This window comes from Phoenix dactylifera, unplaced genomic scaffold (genome assembly GCF_009389715.1).
Source record: "Phoenix dactylifera cultivar Barhee BC4 unplaced genomic scaffold, palm_55x_up_171113_PBpolish2nd_filt_p 001171F, whole genome shotgun sequence".
NCBI lineage: Eukaryota > Viridiplantae > Streptophyta > Magnoliopsida > Arecales > Arecaceae > Phoenix > Phoenix dactylifera.
In genome coordinates this window covers 26,656-47,428 of record NW_024068510.1, presented here as the reverse complement: position 1 = coordinate 47,428, position 20,773 = coordinate 26,656, and the positions used below count along the sequence as shown (strand labels likewise).

At 36.5% G+C, this 20,773-nt stretch overlaps 1 protein-coding gene across 1 annotated transcript; it reads right to left on the bottom strand.

Moving 5' to 3' along the window:
* Positions 1 to 3,790: 3,790 nt before the first annotated feature.
* Positions 3,791 to 11,270, bottom strand: LOC120108099 (DNA-directed RNA polymerase II subunit RPB7). Its single transcript, XM_039121647.1, has 6 exons — positions 11,048 to 11,270; positions 10,755 to 10,920; positions 10,600 to 10,650; positions 10,346 to 10,411; positions 4,782 to 4,850; positions 3,791 to 4,138 (listed from the first exon to the last, which is right to left on the bottom strand). The coding sequence occupies exons 1-6, from the start codon at positions 11,161 to 11,163 to the stop codon at positions 4,073 to 4,075; spliced, it is 534 nt and encodes a 177-aa protein (XP_038977575.1). The 5' UTR covers positions 11,164 to 11,270; the 3' UTR covers positions 3,791 to 4,072.
* Positions 11,271 to 20,773: the final 9,503 nt, after the last annotated feature.

The window sequence follows — 20,773 nt, the reverse complement described above, 5'->3', positions numbered from 1 at the left end:
TAAATGAAAAAAGAAAAAAAGATGTAGAAGAAGAAGAAGAAGAAGAAGAAACAACCTGGCTTCCCTACCTTAAATTTGATGCATGCCCATGACCTACTCTAATCCTATCCTTATTTTGAATTGCATGAACCTGAAGGCTAGTTAATCTTAGATGGACCGACCATGCTTGAATTTTGCCAGACCATACACACGAATCATGCCGAGCCACAGTGTATCGAGCTGACACTTAACCGACCCTTTGGGTCCTGACCTGACTCGAATGAGCAAAACTAAGTTGGTTGCTCATTGGACAACCAACAAACTGTTACATTAACCCGGAGCGGGCTGATAGACTCTCGTGCATGCATGCGAATGCCTGCCTTCTCATCGACCAACTTACGTGCACGTGAGCAAGGGGTATTTTTAAGGAACAAGGCTATTCTACCTTGGCCATGTAGCTAATTAACTAATTCCTTCCGCATGTGATACTTGTAATGCAGAGAGAGAGAGAGAGAGAGAGAGAGAGCATGGGTGTATGTATGTACTTGAGATGACAACTTTAAAAAGATTTTAAGATCCACCTCACAAACATTTTTAGCTTTCACGAGCACCTGGATTCACATGTTTTCCTTCACAATGGATGACTTGGTTCCCGAGATCTGCTGTCCTTTCACCTTTCCTCTCTCTCTCTCTCTCTCTCTCTCTCTCTCTGTGTGTGTGTGTGTGATCCACAATTTGGTGCTACCAGAATCCAATCCATTCTCTTGGTGTGTCCGTGCCCATTCCTAGAGGGTACTGTACGTGGATTTTAAGAGGTTTCATTTGGATAGCAAAAGGTTGGGTCTGATTTTTGCTTGCAAGATGCATATATGACCGAATGGTTTGAGCATACTTGGTTTCGAATAATAAAATCCCATTCATGGTTTTGAGACCTCGGGCTTGGGTACAAAGCAAGTCAGGGATGTGTTGGATCAGGATTTAGGTCTAGAAAGCCCACTGACATCTAGGGAAGCATGCATATCCAGGCCTACCCATGGCCCACTCAATTTTGTCCCACATCTTAAAGAGATTGGATCACACATTCTTGACCCGTTAATCAATGGGGCTGAGCTTGGGGCAGTGGTTTATAAGCCCCCAAACCCATCCCAACCTGGCCCAATATATATGTATTATTCGTATCTTTCAGAACAAATATAAATATTAACTTCTATGTCCATCTAATACTCATATCTATATCCGTATTTTGTTGAAAAATATGGATATAAGTGTGGATATACCAATATATGATTCGTATCCGATACGTTTTCAACCCTATGCATTATAAGTTTATAACCTTTAAAAGGTAAACTATAAGTTGTTTCTTGTTATCTAATCAATATTTAGATGTGGGTGCATATGATTGCACACAACATGAATCAAAACTATATGAGCGTTGCATAAATTTGTTAGAACCATCACAAGAGGGTCTGAGTGCATGGTTCATGTTCAAATCAGTGCTTTTCACTCATTTTGGGGGCCATAGATGAACCATGCTGCCTATGAACAACTAGAGTTAATAACTGGCTCAATTGAGCTGATTCCATCAAGAAACATGCCATGCTCAAGCCCTCTTATTTAAACCTAGTCTCATACAACAATCAAGTTTAAGGATTGGGATATAAAAATAAAGTTGACCCTCGCTCACTAATAGGCTTGCTCGATAAGGAAAAGAGCAAGCTTAATCAAGCTATTTAAGTTCAACCTCCAATACCCTTTCACATGACAAGCCAGGCCTAAGCAGCTCAAAGGTCCACTCGACCGGTTTTGGCTTGTCTGCAATCCTAAATACTCCTCCATGCAGGAGGCAGTTAGCTATCAATGAACTTTACGATTAGAATGCCATTAAATAAAACTTCCAGGGCAATCAACAACTGATGGAGCTTATATTAGAGTCATCTTTTTTTTTCATTTTCTGGACAGGTTGAAAACCTAATTGCAGTAATTGGAATTGCAGTCATTTTTTACCATAACTTAAGTTGCAATTCCTATCCTACCCATATTGTCTTCTCTAACCCTCTCAACTAGTCAACCTGCATTGCAACTTTAATATTCTTGTATTGACATAATAAGTATGATCTAATTTTATATAATATATATTATGAATACATATTAATTATATATGATTATATCTCATATAATGATCATTACATTGATATACGATATATTTTTAACAACATAACTAATATCATAATTATGATTACAACATTAAATAATAGTTAACATTATAATGCTATAATAGTTTTTATAAGAATATTATTATTATATAATATTTACCACATGATTCAATAATTAACCATCTAAACTGAAAATCAAATCCGAAATTCATGTATTCTGATGATCTCTAATTTAAATGTCGAATGAATGCAACAATAAGCTTTTCTAATAGCATGATACAATGTTTTACTATAATTTTATCATCCAGACCTACCCATATTTAAAAATATCTTGATCATATCCAATGAACTGGATTTTTAATTTATGTACCATAATAATTAATTGTATAATCTTCACCGATATGCATCTTCCATTTGGATCACCTATAAATGATTCTTAAATCAGAAATCTTTTATCAAAGATTTAACATAAACTCTTTCGTAAATATCAAAAAACCAATAATATATCATATTAATTCAAATATTTAACTATATTTTAATGCTATGACATGTACTATGCTTTATAAATAATATTATAACTAGAGCATATTGCATTACAATATCATGAATTATATTGTATAAAATTATAATATAATATAATAATCTAAGAAATACTATTATATATAACTACAATATAATATAATGATACTGATATTTGTTATTATAATGATCATGATTATTATAATATAATAATAATAACAATATATAATTACTATAAATATATATATTAATGAATAATAAATAGTATGTAATAACTATATTTAAATAATGAATTAATTATTTTATATTATGTAATACTAAAAAAATAATAACTTATCATTTATTAGTCAAATGTAATTTAAGAATTCATAATTCACTATTTCCAAGAGGATAACCTGACCAAGTTATTTGCAAGATCATCACATCCCCTTCAATGTAATACCACCAAACAGCTATAAATGCATTTGCTTTAGTCTATTATACAACCAAAGCAACTTTTCTAATTGCAGTTCCATTGCCATAATTCCAATTGCAACCATAATTCTCATTACATATGATTGGAATCGGTGGTAACCAAACAATGTCAAATAATTTTTAAAGTCGCCCACACTTTTTTAAAGGAACGTTTGACTACCCGTACAAAAGATAATTATAAAACATAATTCTTTGTAACATAGATTTTATTAAAAAAATAGGAAAATTCTTGCTTTTTGTAAAACCCATTCTCAGGGTTTTTTTTTTGGTACAATTCTCAGGTTTTGACTTGTTAGATTTGAAAAAACAAGCGTTATGGAAGATAACCAGATAGCTATTTTTGTAATACTCAATTCATTTTTAATTTTTCTTGCAAACCTGTTCTAGTAAAACTTAGAACATCCCCAAAAACAGGCCAAGGATTGGCTGCCAAAAGAGAGAGCTGAGATGGTTGGTAGTAGATTTTGGTGGTCCAATTTCCCTTCTAGACAGCATTATGTTGTTCAACCCCATGCTAGCGAAGTCTCCTTGGAGCCCTTTGCTTACCCCCGCAAACGAAAAAAGACTTTGCCCTGGAAAATATCGGCAGCCTAAGTAAAACGCAGTCAGTTCCTCTGGTGAAAGACCAAGGTCTCAACTTAAAAGATATCATTCAACTTTTCTGGCAAACAAAAACAGGTGAGAGCAGGCCAATGAAAACAAGGATTGTATTCAGTAACAAATAACTAATCATTTTTCTATTTTTTTCATTTTTCAGGACCATAAGCAAACTAAGGGCAAACTGGCTCGATTTGGCTAAATGCCACAGGACAGATCGATTTTAATATAAATGCACCACCACAAATATCTTAGTAGTGCCAGGAATTTCAAATTTTCACTGCACTTGAAGGCAAAAGTTTTCATGCACCCACCATCTTCTTGGCACCGTGTTTCTCTCAATGATGTTACTAAGAAGCTGCACCTGGATCATTGATCACACCCAAGAAATCATCCTTTATGGTACCGATGCAGAACTGGAAAGTCAAGAAGAAAAAAAAAATTATAAATCAAGGATTAAGAGTAGTACAAAAAGTTGATGCCTGTAAATAATCGCATTATATGTTGCTTATCACTTGAATTCTAGAAAAATCAACAAAAGATATTTGTGTATTTATAAAGAAGGCAAGTCCACATAAAACCTGATGTTTAAAATGATCAAACTGGATAACATGAAGGATAACACATGTATACACCAAACGTGAATTCAAAAGAGTAACAGAGAATTCGACAAAGGCATGTTTGGTCCACTATCGGTGGTCAGAAGCCAAGGATATAAGGTACCCGAAAGTGACTTCAGACTACCCCAGCCCAAGTCACTTCAGTACTTCGGTGCATAAATTAGCATCCACTGAATCACACATTTGAAAATCACTTCTATGATCCAACTTCTCACTTTCAGCCACTTACAGTGAACCAAGCACACCCTAAGTAGTTGCATCAGCAAATAAAACAAAGCATTATAAAGTAACAAAATAAACTAAGGATAGAAAATAAGGTGACAGCCAGTAAAACATAAGTTAATCTCATGATGCCCTTAAAAGAAATTTACTTGCAAACAAGTCTCATTATTCAGCAGTTAAAATTTGCAGCACAAAATAAGAGGCAGAGAAAACATACAATTTCTGTTGCATCAACCCGTGTCCCAATAATCTTCAGCCGCACCTCACTGTCTTTTTGAATTTTGACCTACAAAACATCAACAATTGGTATAGTCAGATATAAAAATTTCAGACAAGTTTCAATTTGCATGGATCTTCTCTTTCCCCAAGAGAAGACCCAGAAAGCAATTCAACTTAAAGAAACTTAAGAAGTGGGGCTCATTATTTTATCAAATTTTATGATATAGCAAAACATGCATTAGAAATATTTGTAGAAGTGATGTTTTGGAGAAACCTAAAGGAAATACCAGGACAATTTGGCAACTTTCATTTTGTGATTAAGCCTTGATTTGATCATGAGGCTTCACGCTATGTTGCTAACCAACTATGCCATAGGTGAAATCTTATTTATGTGAAGCAAATCTTGTTTCTGGATTTCAAATGTGCAAAAAAAATTATGTCCATTTATTATTTTTCAGCAAACGCTGTGAATCAATGGTATATAATAAAAAATACCAAGATCTCAATTGGATATTGCAAGACTGAAGGCGCCCATGGCTAACAAGATTAAAAAGACATGAAGAACTTCTATAAAAATAAAAGCAAAAAATTGGCAAAATGAAAGCAGAACCTTAGCAATTCATTTGGTAGTGACAAATTCAAAAGTTTTGAGTGTCACACTCACAATGGCATACTTTCCAGCATTAAAAGAAAACTCTTATGACAGTTTTTACTTCGGAAGTGTGTTTGCATGGAGACAGAATCAGGTATCGGACTATAAAGCATCGAAAGTCTAATCTGGCAATGAGCAAGGACTAAGATACAAATGGTTGTTCATGAAAAAAAAAATTATTAATGGAAATGCAATCACTCAACATGTGATGAATGTGGTAAGTTGGCTGATTATGCAGAAAAAAAAAACGAAGTAGAAAAGGAAGAGTAGATGACTTTACAATATATTTGTATTTCAGCTTTAGAATATTAGACTCCATCCTCAGCTTTTGGATTATGGGATTGTTTTAGTTTCTTTTTACGCCTGTTCTTGTAAGTCTTTACGGGTGGTATAAATGGTCTATGAATCAATTTTCATTTCATGCCAACACCCTTCCAGAGGCATGCTGTAATTATTATAGAAAATCAATCCATATTTCTTATAGTAATGTTGAGACTAATTTTGGGCCCCACATCTTCATGTTTTAGCTGCCTCGTTCCTGTGGTCCTCAAAAGCAGGATAGAAGTTCGATAACATAATCAGACTAGGAGTTTGACCTGTTTCACCTAGTTTGACCTTTTTCAAAAGATACACGGGTGGTGAAAAGCACTAAGAATCCCTGATGAGCTACCTTACTATGCAACTCAACTAGCACGAAGTAGAGTTTGTTTTTCTTTCTTTTCCCCATTTAGACAATTGGAAGGGCCTTTTGTCCCCCACCAGTGGTATTGAATAATAATGCAGACAGGGCTCATAGCCAGGCCATTGGCACCTAACCCCCACCTATGAATTTACCCACTGAACCCTGGTCATTTTGAAGTACAGTTAACTCAGGATATCTCCCAATGGCTTTATATATTGGGGCAACCACAGGCCCACAGCCATATGTCAATCTGATGTGACTGAAATGTGGACTTCGCTCTTCTTCTTCAAGGAATTTCAAAATTTAAAGCTGATGCGACACTCCAAGTTGTGTTCAACCCTTTGTATGTGTTTTCCTCTGCTCAACCAAATCTGGTTTTGAACACAAACATGATGCTTATCTTATGAATAATCAGTCACCAATTAAACTCAAATCAAAGTAAATCTGCTGCTTTTTTTTCCTTCAAGGATGTCAGACCACACTAGTCTCAAATTGAAACAAAGAATGCAACATGAAGAATGCCTACAACATCAAACTCACAGATTCAATTCTCCTAATCATCATAATATGATTGTAAACAGAAACATTGAAAACTTTCATAATATGAACGCTGTGGCCAAAAAGTAACTCGGGGCATCTTCATCACTAGTTTAAGAAGAAACAAGAGTGTCTTTACCAGCACAAGGGTCCTTCAGTCAACCATGAACGCTAAATGGTTGATTTGGAAACCAAATTAGTACATGGGTAGGTTTAGCGAGATTAAGTGCAATCTGGAATTTTTTCTTTTCCGAGCAGAAGGCGGCTGGCTTAATCAACAAGGCACTGGTTTGACATGGAAGTGCTATATGGACTTCAAAAGGATGACAAAAGAGGTAAATGCAATTGACACCAGGTAGATTCATGGATCAAAAGACTGTTGACACCATCTAGGATATAGGGGTCCCTAGTACACATCATACTGCACCGTGTCACTCATCATGCCATATCAAGACAACCTTACTGCTTGGAACACATTTTTTTGCTATATTGTATCAAGGTATACTGGCCCCATATTGAGGATCATGATGGACCAACCAGCCGCTGATACAGCACCAATCCTTGCGATTTGAATCATTGGCTGAATAAGAATCCAAAAAATGTATTGAAATGTTTTAATGCTTCACCTGTCCATGTATGTTGATGATAAATGAGTCTGAAAGTACATTGGCAAGAAATAACCGGGCAGTTTCCTAGACTTGATGAATTAGCTTGAATGCAAAGGTCTAATCAGCTAGGATTTCTAGGGCCCTTCGAAAGAAAATCTCTATGCCAAAAACATGTGTGCCTTCTGGAAGTTCCAGCAAGCAAAAGCTTCTGCTTTCGGTCCAGGAATATATAGATCTAAAACTAATATTGTTTTGTTTATGCATAAATAAAGGAAGAAATTGGAAAATTGACCATATGAAGGATTTCTAGTGAAAAAATAATAATTTATGATACAATCTAAAAGGACAAGAACAGGTGATGCTAAAAGGAGATAGAGAAGAAATATATGAAGCGACTAAATACGAGTATAGACACTCAATTCAGAAAATACAGAATTTCTAGATGTCTTTACATCTTTCAGATCATATGGCTGTTCTCTCTTAGTTTCTGCTCTGCAAGCCTTTTAGGAGTCATGGATTTGGCTTAAGATCAATTTTCATCTAAAAATGAATACAGGTTCCTCTGCAGAGACATAAATCACAGCACAAGAAACAGTTTTGACTGAAAGTAGCTGACTCTTATCAGGGGATGAAGATTGAGCTTTTCATGACTGCCTAGAGAAGGCATGATATCTTCACTTTGCATTAACTATATAGATGGCAAACCATGGAATTTGTCAGTGGCTCAGTGCAAAATGCGAGGGAAGCACATCCGTAAGAACAAAATAAAAATTGAAGACCCAAACATTTTTACCCTGCCTAAGAGGGGTTTGAAATCCCAATACCAGACCTCATCCCAGTACCTTACATGTATAGATCGATACAGCACAATACACCCCTCTGCCAACAAGGTACACTACTAGAGTCGACATGAAAGCTGTACAGAATTGTTGCTCTTGATGAATCTCATGGTTTGCTGGAAATAAAGGAATGGAACAATTTAAGGGATCTAACGCAAAGTTCACATCAACTAGGATCTACACATGGTTTGGAAAGATCAAATTATGTAAAAAGAACTTCGTGCTCTTCAAACATTCCTGCAGGATAAGACTTATCATTCAGGTGCAGAAATCATTAGATCTAGGTTAATATTTTGTTACTCACAAAGAAATTGGTACAGGACAGATTAGACGAAGAACTTAGGTGGTATTCATGCAGAAAACCATACAAGAAAGCAAAAAGTAATGCATTTGCAGCAAATATTAACACAAGAAATCACTAAATAAAAAGAACAGAGGAAGCAGAAGAGAAGAGGTGTATTCCAATGAGGAACATTTTTCATTTCAATGTTAAAAAGCTCAGGGAACATCACATGAAAACCCACTTTAAGAAGAAACTAATGCACAGCCTTGAGAGAGAGAGAGAGAAGTAGAGGCATACAGATGGAGAGAGACATACAGATACTTCCCACACCACTTATTTAAGCACCGGAAGCACAAGGCTGATCGGTCTGACATGTGCCCTTTCTTGTGTCGCAACAAAATATAATAACAATAACAACAATAATAACAATACTAAATATTCCCTTTTTCAGTTAGAATATTAGAACAAGTTCTAACAGATGCTTTTCCAACCCATTTTGGGTACTCGTACTAACTTGGTTAGAACCAAGACAAGAAAACTCTTGAAATCTGATTCATATAGAAAATATCTTATTTAAATTAAGTATGTTTAAAATTGATTTTACTACAAAAGAATCATTTTGTTCAGTTATGCATCATTTTCAAAACTTCATCATCTTTGTTCTTTTACATAAAACTCACTCTGAATTTTCAGACATCAATCTCAAGGAGTCCAAGGAACCAACACCTTGTGATCCAGGAAAAAAAGTTCGTTCATCATTTTTTGAATGGACCCAAGCATCCAGATGACATAAAAAAGAATTGTCTCATTTCATGTAAAATGAGTGATACATCATTCAATCATACATATTCGGAAAATGGGGTACTCTTGTTGAAAATGAATTTCAGCCTTTATGGAATACTCAGATGAATTGAAATTTTGAAGGAAATGAAAAGATATGGATATGCTTCTTTGCCAATGCACCCCATGACACCTGTACTTATAGAATACATTAGTATATGGAGTCCATGAGCATCTGACAAAGGGGGGTTGATAAACATTTTCTGGAGAAAACCATGAAAGAGCGATACATGGTGGTTCTTTTCATTGATGTTATAAGAATGGTGGTCATTTGTAGGATACTTGTATAGGATGATACTTCAATAAGGTGTACAGGGGGCATGAGCTTCTCTCATGTGGAAATTAGAGGGTTTCCCCCACCTTTCAGGGCCTATTTGGGTAATTCAGTAGAATTGGGCTCAATTTCCTGCTGAATTCATGAATTGGGCATCCCATTTGAGCATGCATATATCAACTCTGATCTTGTGGGAACGAAAAAAGACCTCGTGGTTTTCTTTTTCTTCCAGTAGACCAACAGGCCTACAAGCTAGGATTTAGGCCGAAACTTTGGTGGGCCCTTAGGAGATGCATTTGGGTGGGCCAACTGGCCCGATGTCTGCAGGATATTCCTGCAAGAATCCTCTGCATTTGGGAAGAAAATTTGCAGCTTTGTGGCTGACGAGTCTTATGAAGAATTTCGCCTACGTTCCCAAACTGATCATTCATATGATAAGTTGAATAAAGCTCATGGTATTGCTCAATTATATATAACCAAGGTTTAAACTTCACTTTCTATAAACAATTAACCACTCATATCCTTCGAAGAAATTGGTAAATACCAAAATTCCATGCCGAGCTAGTTTATTTGGACATACGTATGTATGCCTTACTCATATATCCCCCAAATCATACTTCATCAATTGTAACCCAAAACCATCACCTAGACAACATATCTGATGGATGGAGGAGAAAGATAGCCAGTATTAACTTTCAACAGTGAACACCCATTAGACATCTTCTTTTGCAACTATAAACATAAATATCACAAATTCCATCAACATAGTGAAAGCACTAATATACATCTAATTTCACTTGCAAATGTGAAATCAGACGAACCATATAGAACCAAGAACAGAGCGTACCGATCCATCAGATGTCGTGTAGTTTGGCATGTCCCCAGACTGGAACTCCATATCATCCGGGATCAACTAAAAGAGATAACAAAATATGAGAAAAGGAGAGAAAGATAATCCGAACAACAAGCGCCATGAGACAAACAAACACATGCATAATTTTGATTCATGGGACACCATAATTTCTTTATAATGTCAATATTCATACAGTTTAATTCCCTTTCTATCTTGCATTCAATTAAATTGCCAAGACTTTTACTCACATGATTCGAAACGAAGATCTGCACTGGCCCAGCCTCCGCGAAGAATCCCATCTGCAAGGACGCAAGCAAAATTCAAAAAGATCAAACAAACAAAAATAATAATAATTTCTGAAAAAGAAAAATATAAAATATAGTTCTACGGGAAGGGGCTCGACCTTATTGACCATGGTGACGACGGCTTCGAGGATCTCTCCCTTGAAGGGGCGGAAGGCAACGCACTGGTACTTGACAGGGAAGGTGACGAAGCCGGTGCCCTCCCGGATCAGGCCTTTCCCGATGTCCTCCACGTTGGTGATCGCCACCACGAAGCCATGCCGGCCGCTATGACACAGGACACTCTTACGCTTACCGTTAGGGTTAGGGTTAGGGTTAGGGTTAGGGTTAGGGTTGCGAGAAAGAGAGAAAGAGAGAGGAGAAGGAGGAGGAGGAGGAGGAGGAGGAGAAAGACCTGCAGGTGCCCTCGACGTCCTTCATGAGCTTGGCGACGAGCTTCTCGCGGAGGTGGGGGCCGAAGTGGCGGGGGTGGAGCTGCATGTTCCGCTCCAGCGTTATGTGGAAGAACATCGCTCCCTCCTCCCTCTTCTTCTCTGTTCGCTGCGGCTTCTTCCTTCTCGCGCTTAATATGAGTTCTCCGTGGACTTGGTCTTTCGAAGGCTACAAAAAAGAGGGGAGCGAGCCGTGGAGGGGTTTCAAGAACGATGGGTTTCGGATCCTCCTTTCGGTCTGTTCGACAGGCCCAAATTTTAGGGCCGCCTTTTGTCACGGACCGGATCAATACATTAATCTCTTCCAAGCTAAATATGCCATATGTAGCATCTTTTTATTAGTTAATAAGCAACTATAATAACCTTTTCCATTCAATCACAATTCTTATCGTGGTTAGCTTCTACTCTAGAGAGAAAGGCCTATCCATGCTTCTGATCTTTTTTGACCCTAGTATCCCTTAGTAAAGAAACCACATAACTAATAAAGATTGTGACGCATAATGGATCCGGCTTTGATACTATTTAGACTCGTAGTCCAAAAGTTCAAGCTGTTGGAAGGAGGACCAATCCAAGCTAATTAATCCATATAGCACTCTTTTATTAGTCAACATAGGACTATAACACTTTTAAGGTTTGATTGGGGTCTGTTCACACCTCATATGATCAAACTTTATCGAAATGGGATCTTACTGTGGGATTGAGGTATTATAACATTTTTTTAAAGTGAAAATTTGAGGATCTTCCTCTTACCTAGAGTTGTGCACCCCTTTCTCTTTTTTTTGTTCATTTATTGCTTATTGATCAACTTTCTAGTGGCTCTCTGTTACTTCTTTGTTGTTCTCCTTGAATGCATGCACAAGTAGGAAGTAGAAGACATCCCACTTAAAGCTTGAGGAGCCAAAAAGAAGCGAAGAGGTGGTGAGAAACATCATGCAATAGATGGAATGGTGCTTTTAAAGCGGAGGGAGATTGTGGCTAGGGCTATCAATTTGAATGGCTCAAGTTAAGCTCAAGATTAACTCAAACATATGCTTCATGCTTCTTTTAAATGTTACGCAACTGAACATTAATTGATTAAAGACTCAAAATTAATGTTGAGCCAAATTTGAAAAAGAAAAAAACTTATCAAGGTTGAAATAAATGCAACATATTTGAATTGGAGTGTTACCGACTATTAAATGGATTTTGTTTTGCTATCTTTTTCTTCTGTCATTCATGAAATCTACTTGAAAGATTAGGATTGAAAGCATCGATTGGTCAATACCTTATAGTCTACATGATGTGTCAGTTATAAGTAAAATCATAGTATAAACATATTGAAAATCAAATTCTATCTTTCTTCTCTCCCTAATCCTTGCCGCAATAAAAACAAGCATATCGGTTGCATTATTCCTAAAATTGGAAAGAACACAACCACATTTTCCATGTTGCACAAATTTCATATTTAATATAATGAGAGTTTATCCAACAAAGATGGTATTATTACAAAGAAATCCGATGATTTTATTTCTTTAATAAGAATGTAGATCATATCCATGTGAGCCCCCGTTTCTCTTCTTTCATCCCTCATATAGTTTTTTGATCATTAAAAGAAACAAAGTCTAATGTGGCATTGCTATGTGAGACTTGTCATGTCCTCTATTCTTTCTGTCCATCTTCTCAATTGAGTTTGGTTTTCCCCTCTCCATCCCTCAGTGAGCAATATCTTCCTCCTTTCTCTCCCATCCCTCAAACTCCATTTTATATATATATATATATATATATATCATGTTACACAAGTTAATACTTAACTTTCATCAAGCCTTCCAGATTGTTGATTTTCCCTTTTTGCAACAGACCTTACAAATAATAATTCTTCTCCTTCTCTCTTCGTCCCTCTCGCTACTTTCTCCAATCCGCCCCCTTCGCCAACCCACCTCCATTTTTGCATGCTTGTTGTTTTGGGTTAGTAGGAGATTGCACCTACATGATCATCTTAAATTAGTAATGCTAACCATCTGAGACAGCTACTCTTATATCTTTCAATGTTGGCATTGATTGTAGTCAACATGATCAACCCAACTTATGTAAATCACCTAACAACACAATCCACAAAAAGGTAGCCCTACCATCCCTACTATAGTTTATAATTATTCAACAATGTTTCTTACATGTTCACATGAAATTGTTTCATTATCTTAATAAGCATTTCAATCAAAGGATCTTTTTTTATGGACATCGGAAAAAGTATGCATATGTTGTTAACCAATACTTGCATACTTGGAGATATTTTGGAGATTTTTGTGTAAATGTATCTACATGGAATGTGTTGAGTTGATTAGTTATGAATTTTTTTATATATACCCCAACAAAGTTGCTCGGCTATATTTTTACCCTCACAAAATTACAATTTGCATTTTAACCAATATTGCTTTTTTTAAACAAATTTATCCATATCATCGCTCCTAATGCGAATCATTAAGCTGAAAGCTGGATGGTGCTATTAAAATATTGTTATCTTTGCCAAAGGATATTTTTGCCTTCATAGCCAGCATATAAGCTAGTTTTGGAGAAAGGGCAAATTTGCAAATTCATAAAATTTTGTTATTTTATTCTTTCTCCATTATCAAAGAAACTTTAACCTCCTTAATCTGCCTCTCTTATGCTCTTTCTCCACTCTTTATGGACCCCTCTCTTGCTCCAAAGGCAATAATGCTAGTTATGACCTTGATGATCAATATAAATTGATCAGTCATCCAAACTTGAGAGTTGGCATTGTCCGCTGGATCTATGGTTGACATGGCTTTATTGGGCAAGTGTGGAAGCTTTTCGCCAGTGCATGCATGAACAAAAACTATTATTGTTGGCTTTTTTCATTGCTGACTTCAAATTTGATCTAACATTGAAGAATTAGATCTAACTAATGGTAAGATTGTGCTTTTAGAACAAAACTGATTGTGAATAGGCTACGTTCGGGCTTTGTTGGCTTTAGGATCTCCCACCATCGATTAGAGATCTAACTGTGGGAATCTTACCATCAAAAGTGATCTAATGGTGGATGAGTTACTGCCATATACTTTGAGATGTGTGCAAAGCTTTAGGATAGTAAATGGCCCTTGGCAGCATGATAGGGCTAATTGCTCATGGGACTATCAAACTATAATGTGAATTAGGATTTAGCACAAGCAAGTTTTGTGCTAGGGTTTGATTGCATGTGTGGAATGTGGGATGCTAAGTGGAAGACAAATTAAGGTGCTCCACATCACTAAGTAAACCAAAGCAGGACCACCCAACCCCCTTACCATTATAGATAAGACACATGGATCTAATCATTCACATCTCTCAAGTAGAAAAGTAATAACCAAAAAAAAAAAGTGCATTGTGGCTCTCTTAACGGTAAGAGAAACAACATTGATCAATCCAGTAATTAAGTCGGCTTTTAACTAAGTGATCCTGACAGGAATATTCTCTCCATTTTCTGGTGAAAGCCGATCAACCATTTGGGACCTTAGATCAATTGGTGAACTAGATCAATTAACAAGGCCTGAGTTCAACTCCAAGCAGTACAATCCTAAATTAATTTGAAAACTTAAGCAAGCATTTTCAAACAAGTTAAAGTTTGAAAGCAATTAAGAGTTTGAATGTAATTAATATTTGAAGGAAAATAAGAATTTGAAAGCAACTAAAATTTTAGGCTTGTGCTCTGATACTAGAAGAGTTGCAATAGGCTTGACTGCCCAGCATGAGCATCAAAGAGCAAAAGATTGAACTAGCTAAGCAGGAATTAAGCTAATTTTAGGAGTAAAGAAGGTCAATAAATTTTAGAAAACCAAAGGAAAAAAATAAAACAAAGCATTAAAAGATTAAAGATATTAGTTACTTATCTTGCTATATATCGAAGGCGCTCTCCATTACCTAAAATCCACAGGACAGTTGACTCGCCATAATGTACCAAATGTGTCATCATCGATCCCAGAATCCACCAAAATTTGCTATAAAATCAACCAGAGGTGCATAGAATCCACCATGCAAAGAAAATTTAAAGACAATATTGTAATTAACATGATAAGAGTACCTCCATTGACATTATTATATTATATTATTGTGTTATATAATTATAATAATATAAATATAACAATACAATAATATATAGTATGTTATAATTATATTGATTATATAATATAATATGAAAATATGTTAATTCATATCAATATTAATATTATTTTACTGAAATAATTAATACTGATAGTAACTATATTATAATAAATATTTTCATATTATTGTAATAGTAATTATGATATTTGTATATCTTTGTATTATCATTATATTATTAGATTACGAATATATAGTATTATTACATTACTATATAATATCATGATAATTATTGTTTCATCATGTAAGAACTATTATTATAAGGATTATAATAATATCATGATATTTTTGAATTATTGTAATCATAGCAATGTTATTATCATATGAGTATTGGGAAGAAAAGGAGGTGATGGTTTAATGACTCTTGCAAAGAACCAAACACCTGCATCTGTCTACCTGCAACCGGAATGTAACATCGGAGGCCCAGATGCAGGTAACCAAACAACCTCTTAATTCTTTGATATCAGATATTACGCTGATAGTTAACGTATTAGCTGCTTCTATTCAAGAATGAAACTTGGGGAAGCCTTTATGGTCATTGATTGTGAATACAATGGTAGGAACTCTTTTATTGGAAAGATGAGAGGCTATGAAAAGGGAATTTTATGCATTTGCCATGTCACACCATAAACTTTTAGTTGGCTTATCAAATTTGTTTCCTGCAATATCCTAAGCAGATCTCATGGAGTTCTAGATATTAAAGATTTGAATCTAATTAGATCTTATCAGGTCATTTGTATAATCTGAAAATTTTTATGGACTAACAAATATTCTGGAAGTCTAACCCATCCTTTCTCAAAACATGTCGGTTTGTTTTCGATGTGTTGCTTAGCCTGCTTTTCATCATAAGTTGCAACTTGCGATTGCAAATTCAAGCTAATTTCTTGGTTCATAACATATATTTGAAGTGTTTGAGATGGATTCTTCAGATACTTCAGCTATGAATGCCATCCGATTGCCTAAATACTGATCGTACTAAGCAGTGAGGTTAAAACGGTGCAAAAATTACTAGAAGTATTTAGTATGTATTGCCATACTATGAGATTTTAAAGTTATGAGCTATTTATTTAGTATATATCAACTTTTTTGAGGCTATATGTCAGTTACTTTATGACATATGTTGGAATCTTTAATACCTTTCATCAAAGTAGGTTTATTCTATTGCTCTTATATTTGCTTCTTCAGTTGGTATCGGCATTGTATTTGCCTTTATAATCACTTGTAGGAAATGTGTCGAAGCCTCCTCTATAACCAATTATACGTGTTAAGGTCTCCTCTTATAGCTTCTATTTTGCACCAAGGTCTTCTCTCAATTTTTCACAATATTAATCACAAAGAAAATTCTTGCTCTCTTGCTCTTTTACAGACCAACAACCCACCATGTTGGGTTCCAAGAAGCATGATATTCTAGCTTCTAGCCATTTTCAGAGGTGTAGATCATGATCAGTTGTGCGAAAATGAAAATTCAAACTATTGAATGTAATCAACTATCACTAAGCTACCTATCAAACAAGAAAGCTTTTACTGAGACTTGCTGTCTTCTTAATAGATAATTCAAATAACAAATATGATGTTTTAATTTGATTTATGTCTTGAAAACATCCAAAATAGTTAAAATTTTCTAGCATTTAATCAAAGACATGTAGATTAAGATTATTGATTTGGATCTTTGGGACCCTTATCTTCAAATTTGCTCTAATAAGATTCAACCACAAAATTTGATTTTTGCTGCGACCTCTCTCTAATACATGTGCAAGCTCACCAAGTAGGATGTTAAATCATCATCCCTTAAATCGACAGATGCCCTTCTCCATATAGCAGCTAGATTTGTCATAGAAGCTGCTTGGATCTGCTAGAGAGATGCCGCTGAAAAACCTCTACAAGATTTGTGTGCGCATCCGTGTCAGAGCTTTTTAATTTACATAATTTAGCATATTAATAGGGTTTTACCTGGAATTCAATGTTTCACAAACTATTCTTTTTTCCAACCATGTTTGTCAGTCTAAATCTTATCCCTTGTATTGAAATGTCTGTATTGAGAATGAAAGCTTAAACCCTTAACAGCAGCAACGGATACGTTCATCATCCTGCTTTACCCTGTTTCAATAATTTAATCATGCTTTCAACAAATGGGTTTTTATGCTTTTAAGTAAACTATCTGCATTTTTACTGCACTCATTTTGTGGTCATGCTACTGAGATTGTGACACAAGTTTGAGGTGATCTACTTGGATGCATTCAGCCAATGTCACTGTGTCGGAAGGGTAGATCAGATTCTGCACGGGATGTTCCTACATTTGCTTTGTCACGTTCAAAGGCTTTTGCACTTTTTGGCCGTGGTAAGGAAGACGGAGGGGAACAAGCTCCGGATTTCCTCCTGGCCGAAAGGGTCGAAGCACCTTTAGATAAAATAAAAGTATTTGATAAAAATTTCGAAAAGCTAGTTTAGCTGTGCCAGAAATTTTTGGAAGAAGCTCTGTTGCCCAAGGTGACAAGCCAAGAGGGGGGGGGGGTGAATTGGTTTCTTCTTTACTTTAGTGCTTTTAAAACTTTCTTAGTTAACTGCGATGGATGCTTACTTAGGTTATTAGAGTGAGTTAAACTATTGCAAGAATAGAAAGTAAAGCAAGAGAGAATGAAAGCAAAAACACAATCCAAACACAACAATATATAGTGGTTCGGTGCTCTCCTTAGCACCTACGTCCACTCCCCAAGCGTACCCTTGGGAATTCACTATAATCTCGCGGATTACAGTTGGATTGTTTTCCGGGCTCACAATCCAAAAACCTTGTTGGTTTTACGGGATCACCAACGAACCTATACAACTTTGGTTTTCCGGGTTTACCAAAAACCTTTGTTGGTTTTGCGGGCTCACCAACGAACCTTTACAACTTTGGTTTTCCGGGTTTACCAAAAACCTTTGTTGGTTTTGCGGGCTCACCAACGAACCTTTACAAAGTATTCAAACAAATGAGAAGAAAAGATTTAAACTCCTAAATGAGCATATAGAACAATATGAGCAATGAAGAAGAGTTAGAAAGAAATTATCGCTTTGAAGTCGCTTGGCTCTTCTTTGTCAAGGAAGCTTCACTCTTCAATGGGGGAAGGAGCTCTTGATGCCTCTTTGAATCTGCTCAATCCCTTTCTTTGATTTTTGAATGAAGCTCTTGATGAAGAAGATTAGGGCTCTTTGGTTTTCTTGTGTATACTTTGATTTCCCACTCAAAAGTTATTTATTCTTATGAATAGTGCCCCTTTAAATAGTTTTCAACCTTCCTTGGACAAGCCCCATTGGTCAGATTTGAAAAACTAGCCGTTACATGCCTTGGGAAGGACAAAAAGTACATCTGCAGAACTAGCCGTTACTGTTCAGCCCGTGTTTGGGTCGGCTCAACCTGTCCTTGGGTCGACCCAACTTGGCCTTGGGTCGACTCAAACATTCCTTGGGTCGACCCTCTCAGAGAACACAGAAACATGAATTTCAAACTTCCTTCACTTGGGTCGACCCAACCATTCTTTGGGTCGACTCAAAGTTCACTTGGGTCGACTCAACTTCTTCTTGGGTCGACCCTCTCAGTAATTCCAGAGAGCCATTTTCTGTCTGTCTTTCTGTCTTCCATTTGGGTCGACCCTCTCAGGGTTTGGGTCGACTCAAAGTTCACTTGGGTCGACTCAACTTCTTCTTGGGTCGACCCTCTCAGTAATTTCAGAGAACCATTTTCTGTCTGTCTTTCTGTCTTGCCTTTGGGTCGACCCTCTCAGGGTTTGGGTCGACTCAAGCTTGGGTCGACTCAACCACTGTGTGGGTCGACCCTCTCAGTAAATCCAGAGAGCATTTTTCCTTTGCATTTTGAGGTTCTTTGGAGGTTGGGTCGACTCATGCCTACCTTGGGTCGACCCAACTCACTGTTCATTTGTGCTGTTTTTGCAGGAGTGTGCCAGATGATTCCTTTAAGTCCCGGGGTCGACCCAATCAACCTATGGGTCGACTCAATTCACACTTTGCTGCATTCTCAGGATTAGATCCATCCAAATGAACAAGACCATATATATATTTTCAATTAAACAAATATACTGAGAGTAATGAACTTATAAATGAAGTATCAATTTAACTTATAGCAAGCTCTAGATAATTGCTTGTTAATCATCAAAATAACACTATCATCCTCAATCTCCCCCTTTTTGATGATTACAAAATAAAGAGTATAAGCCTATTGATACTTGTCTTTAAAATCAGTTTATAAAAGGGATTGAATTTCTGAATTTCAGCTTTTCATATATATAAGTGAAATCTCCCCCTATATTATTCAAAATTTGCCAATTTGACTTTTTGAATGGCTCCCCCTTTCATTTATAATTCATTAGCAATGAAACTTCAAAAATTTGAGATAAAATATGAGTTTCAGCTTATGTATCGGGGTGAGAGAGGAGCGTGCCAAATTTTGAATTTATATGTGCCAAATTCTGAATTATGATAGAAATTTTTGATTTGATGGTTTTCATTGTTACAAATTGCTCCCCCTTAGATATATAAGCTTTCTTATATGATTTTCAATTTGTTTGCCCATTTATTTCTCTTTTCTTTTCATAACTTCTTTACTCACTCTTTCTCAACTTGTCAAATGAAATACTCTTTCTTTTCTCGAAGTGAATACTCTATCTTTTCTTCTCCCCCTTTATATACTCTTTTCTTCTCGTTTCCTTTATATACTCTTTCCTTCTCTTCTCCCCCTTTTTGTTATCATCAAAAAACATATATATGGGAAAAGATGCAATAAAGAACAAACTTCAGACTTCATTGATCAAAATAGGAACATTTTCATACAATAATGCCCAAAATAAAGATAAGTACAATGTTCCTCAATCAAGATTTAAAGATATAAGGCAAAAGCAAAATACATATGAGAAAAAGCAAGATACATATGAGAACTAGATTTCTAGCCTAGGCTCTAAACATAGATACTAAGATCAGCCTAGGGGGAATCTAATGGCTGGGATCTAGTCCTCATCCTTCTAGCATACGTGGCGAGGGGAGGTCGAGCCTGGTGAGACTGAGTCTGGCGTGGAGCACGTCGAGCTGGATGACTCTGTGCCGATATCTCTGACTCAGCAGCCTGTGGCACAGATGGTCCATGTGTCTCCCTCTCTCTCCGGAGTGCTCCAATCTGCTGCCTCAGATCACTGATATCAGCAGACATGACATCCAACCGGGCGTCTAATCGGCTCGTGAGCCCGTCAGTAATAGTCCTCGCCTGAGCTGACATGAGCTCTGTCATCCTGCTCCAGAAGTCATCCGTATCTGTCGGAGGAGCAGATGACGATGGTCCAGCCTCTGAGGGTGCAGTAGGATGATCCATAGGCTCCTCATCCTCACCCTCTGGTGCCTCTCCCTCTGGTGCTTCACCCTGAATGCCTGCACCAGTATGTATCCACTGCCCGTTCACTTTCTCATAACCCATGCGTATGAGTGACCGTGCAGTGTACGTGTCTGTGGGTTGCAGATTCTTGAATGCTTCCTCCTCGAGAGGTAACCCGTGCTGACGGAAGATCAATGTAAGT

Excerpts from the sequence above, each read along its gene's own strand:
- LOC120108099 (XM_039121647.1), bottom strand. The coding sequence starts at position 11,163 with ATGTTCTTCCACATAACGCTGGAGCGGAACATGCAGCTCCACCCCCGC. Across the intron at positions 10,921-11,047 it reads GACGTCGAGGGCACCTGCAG|CGGCCGGCATGGCTTCGTGG; the intron begins GTCTTTCTCCTC and ends CCTGTGTCATAG. Across the intron at positions 4,851-10,345 it reads ACACGACATCTGATGGATCG|GTCAAAATTCAAAAAGACAG; the intron begins GTACGCTCTGTT and ends GATGTTTTGTAG.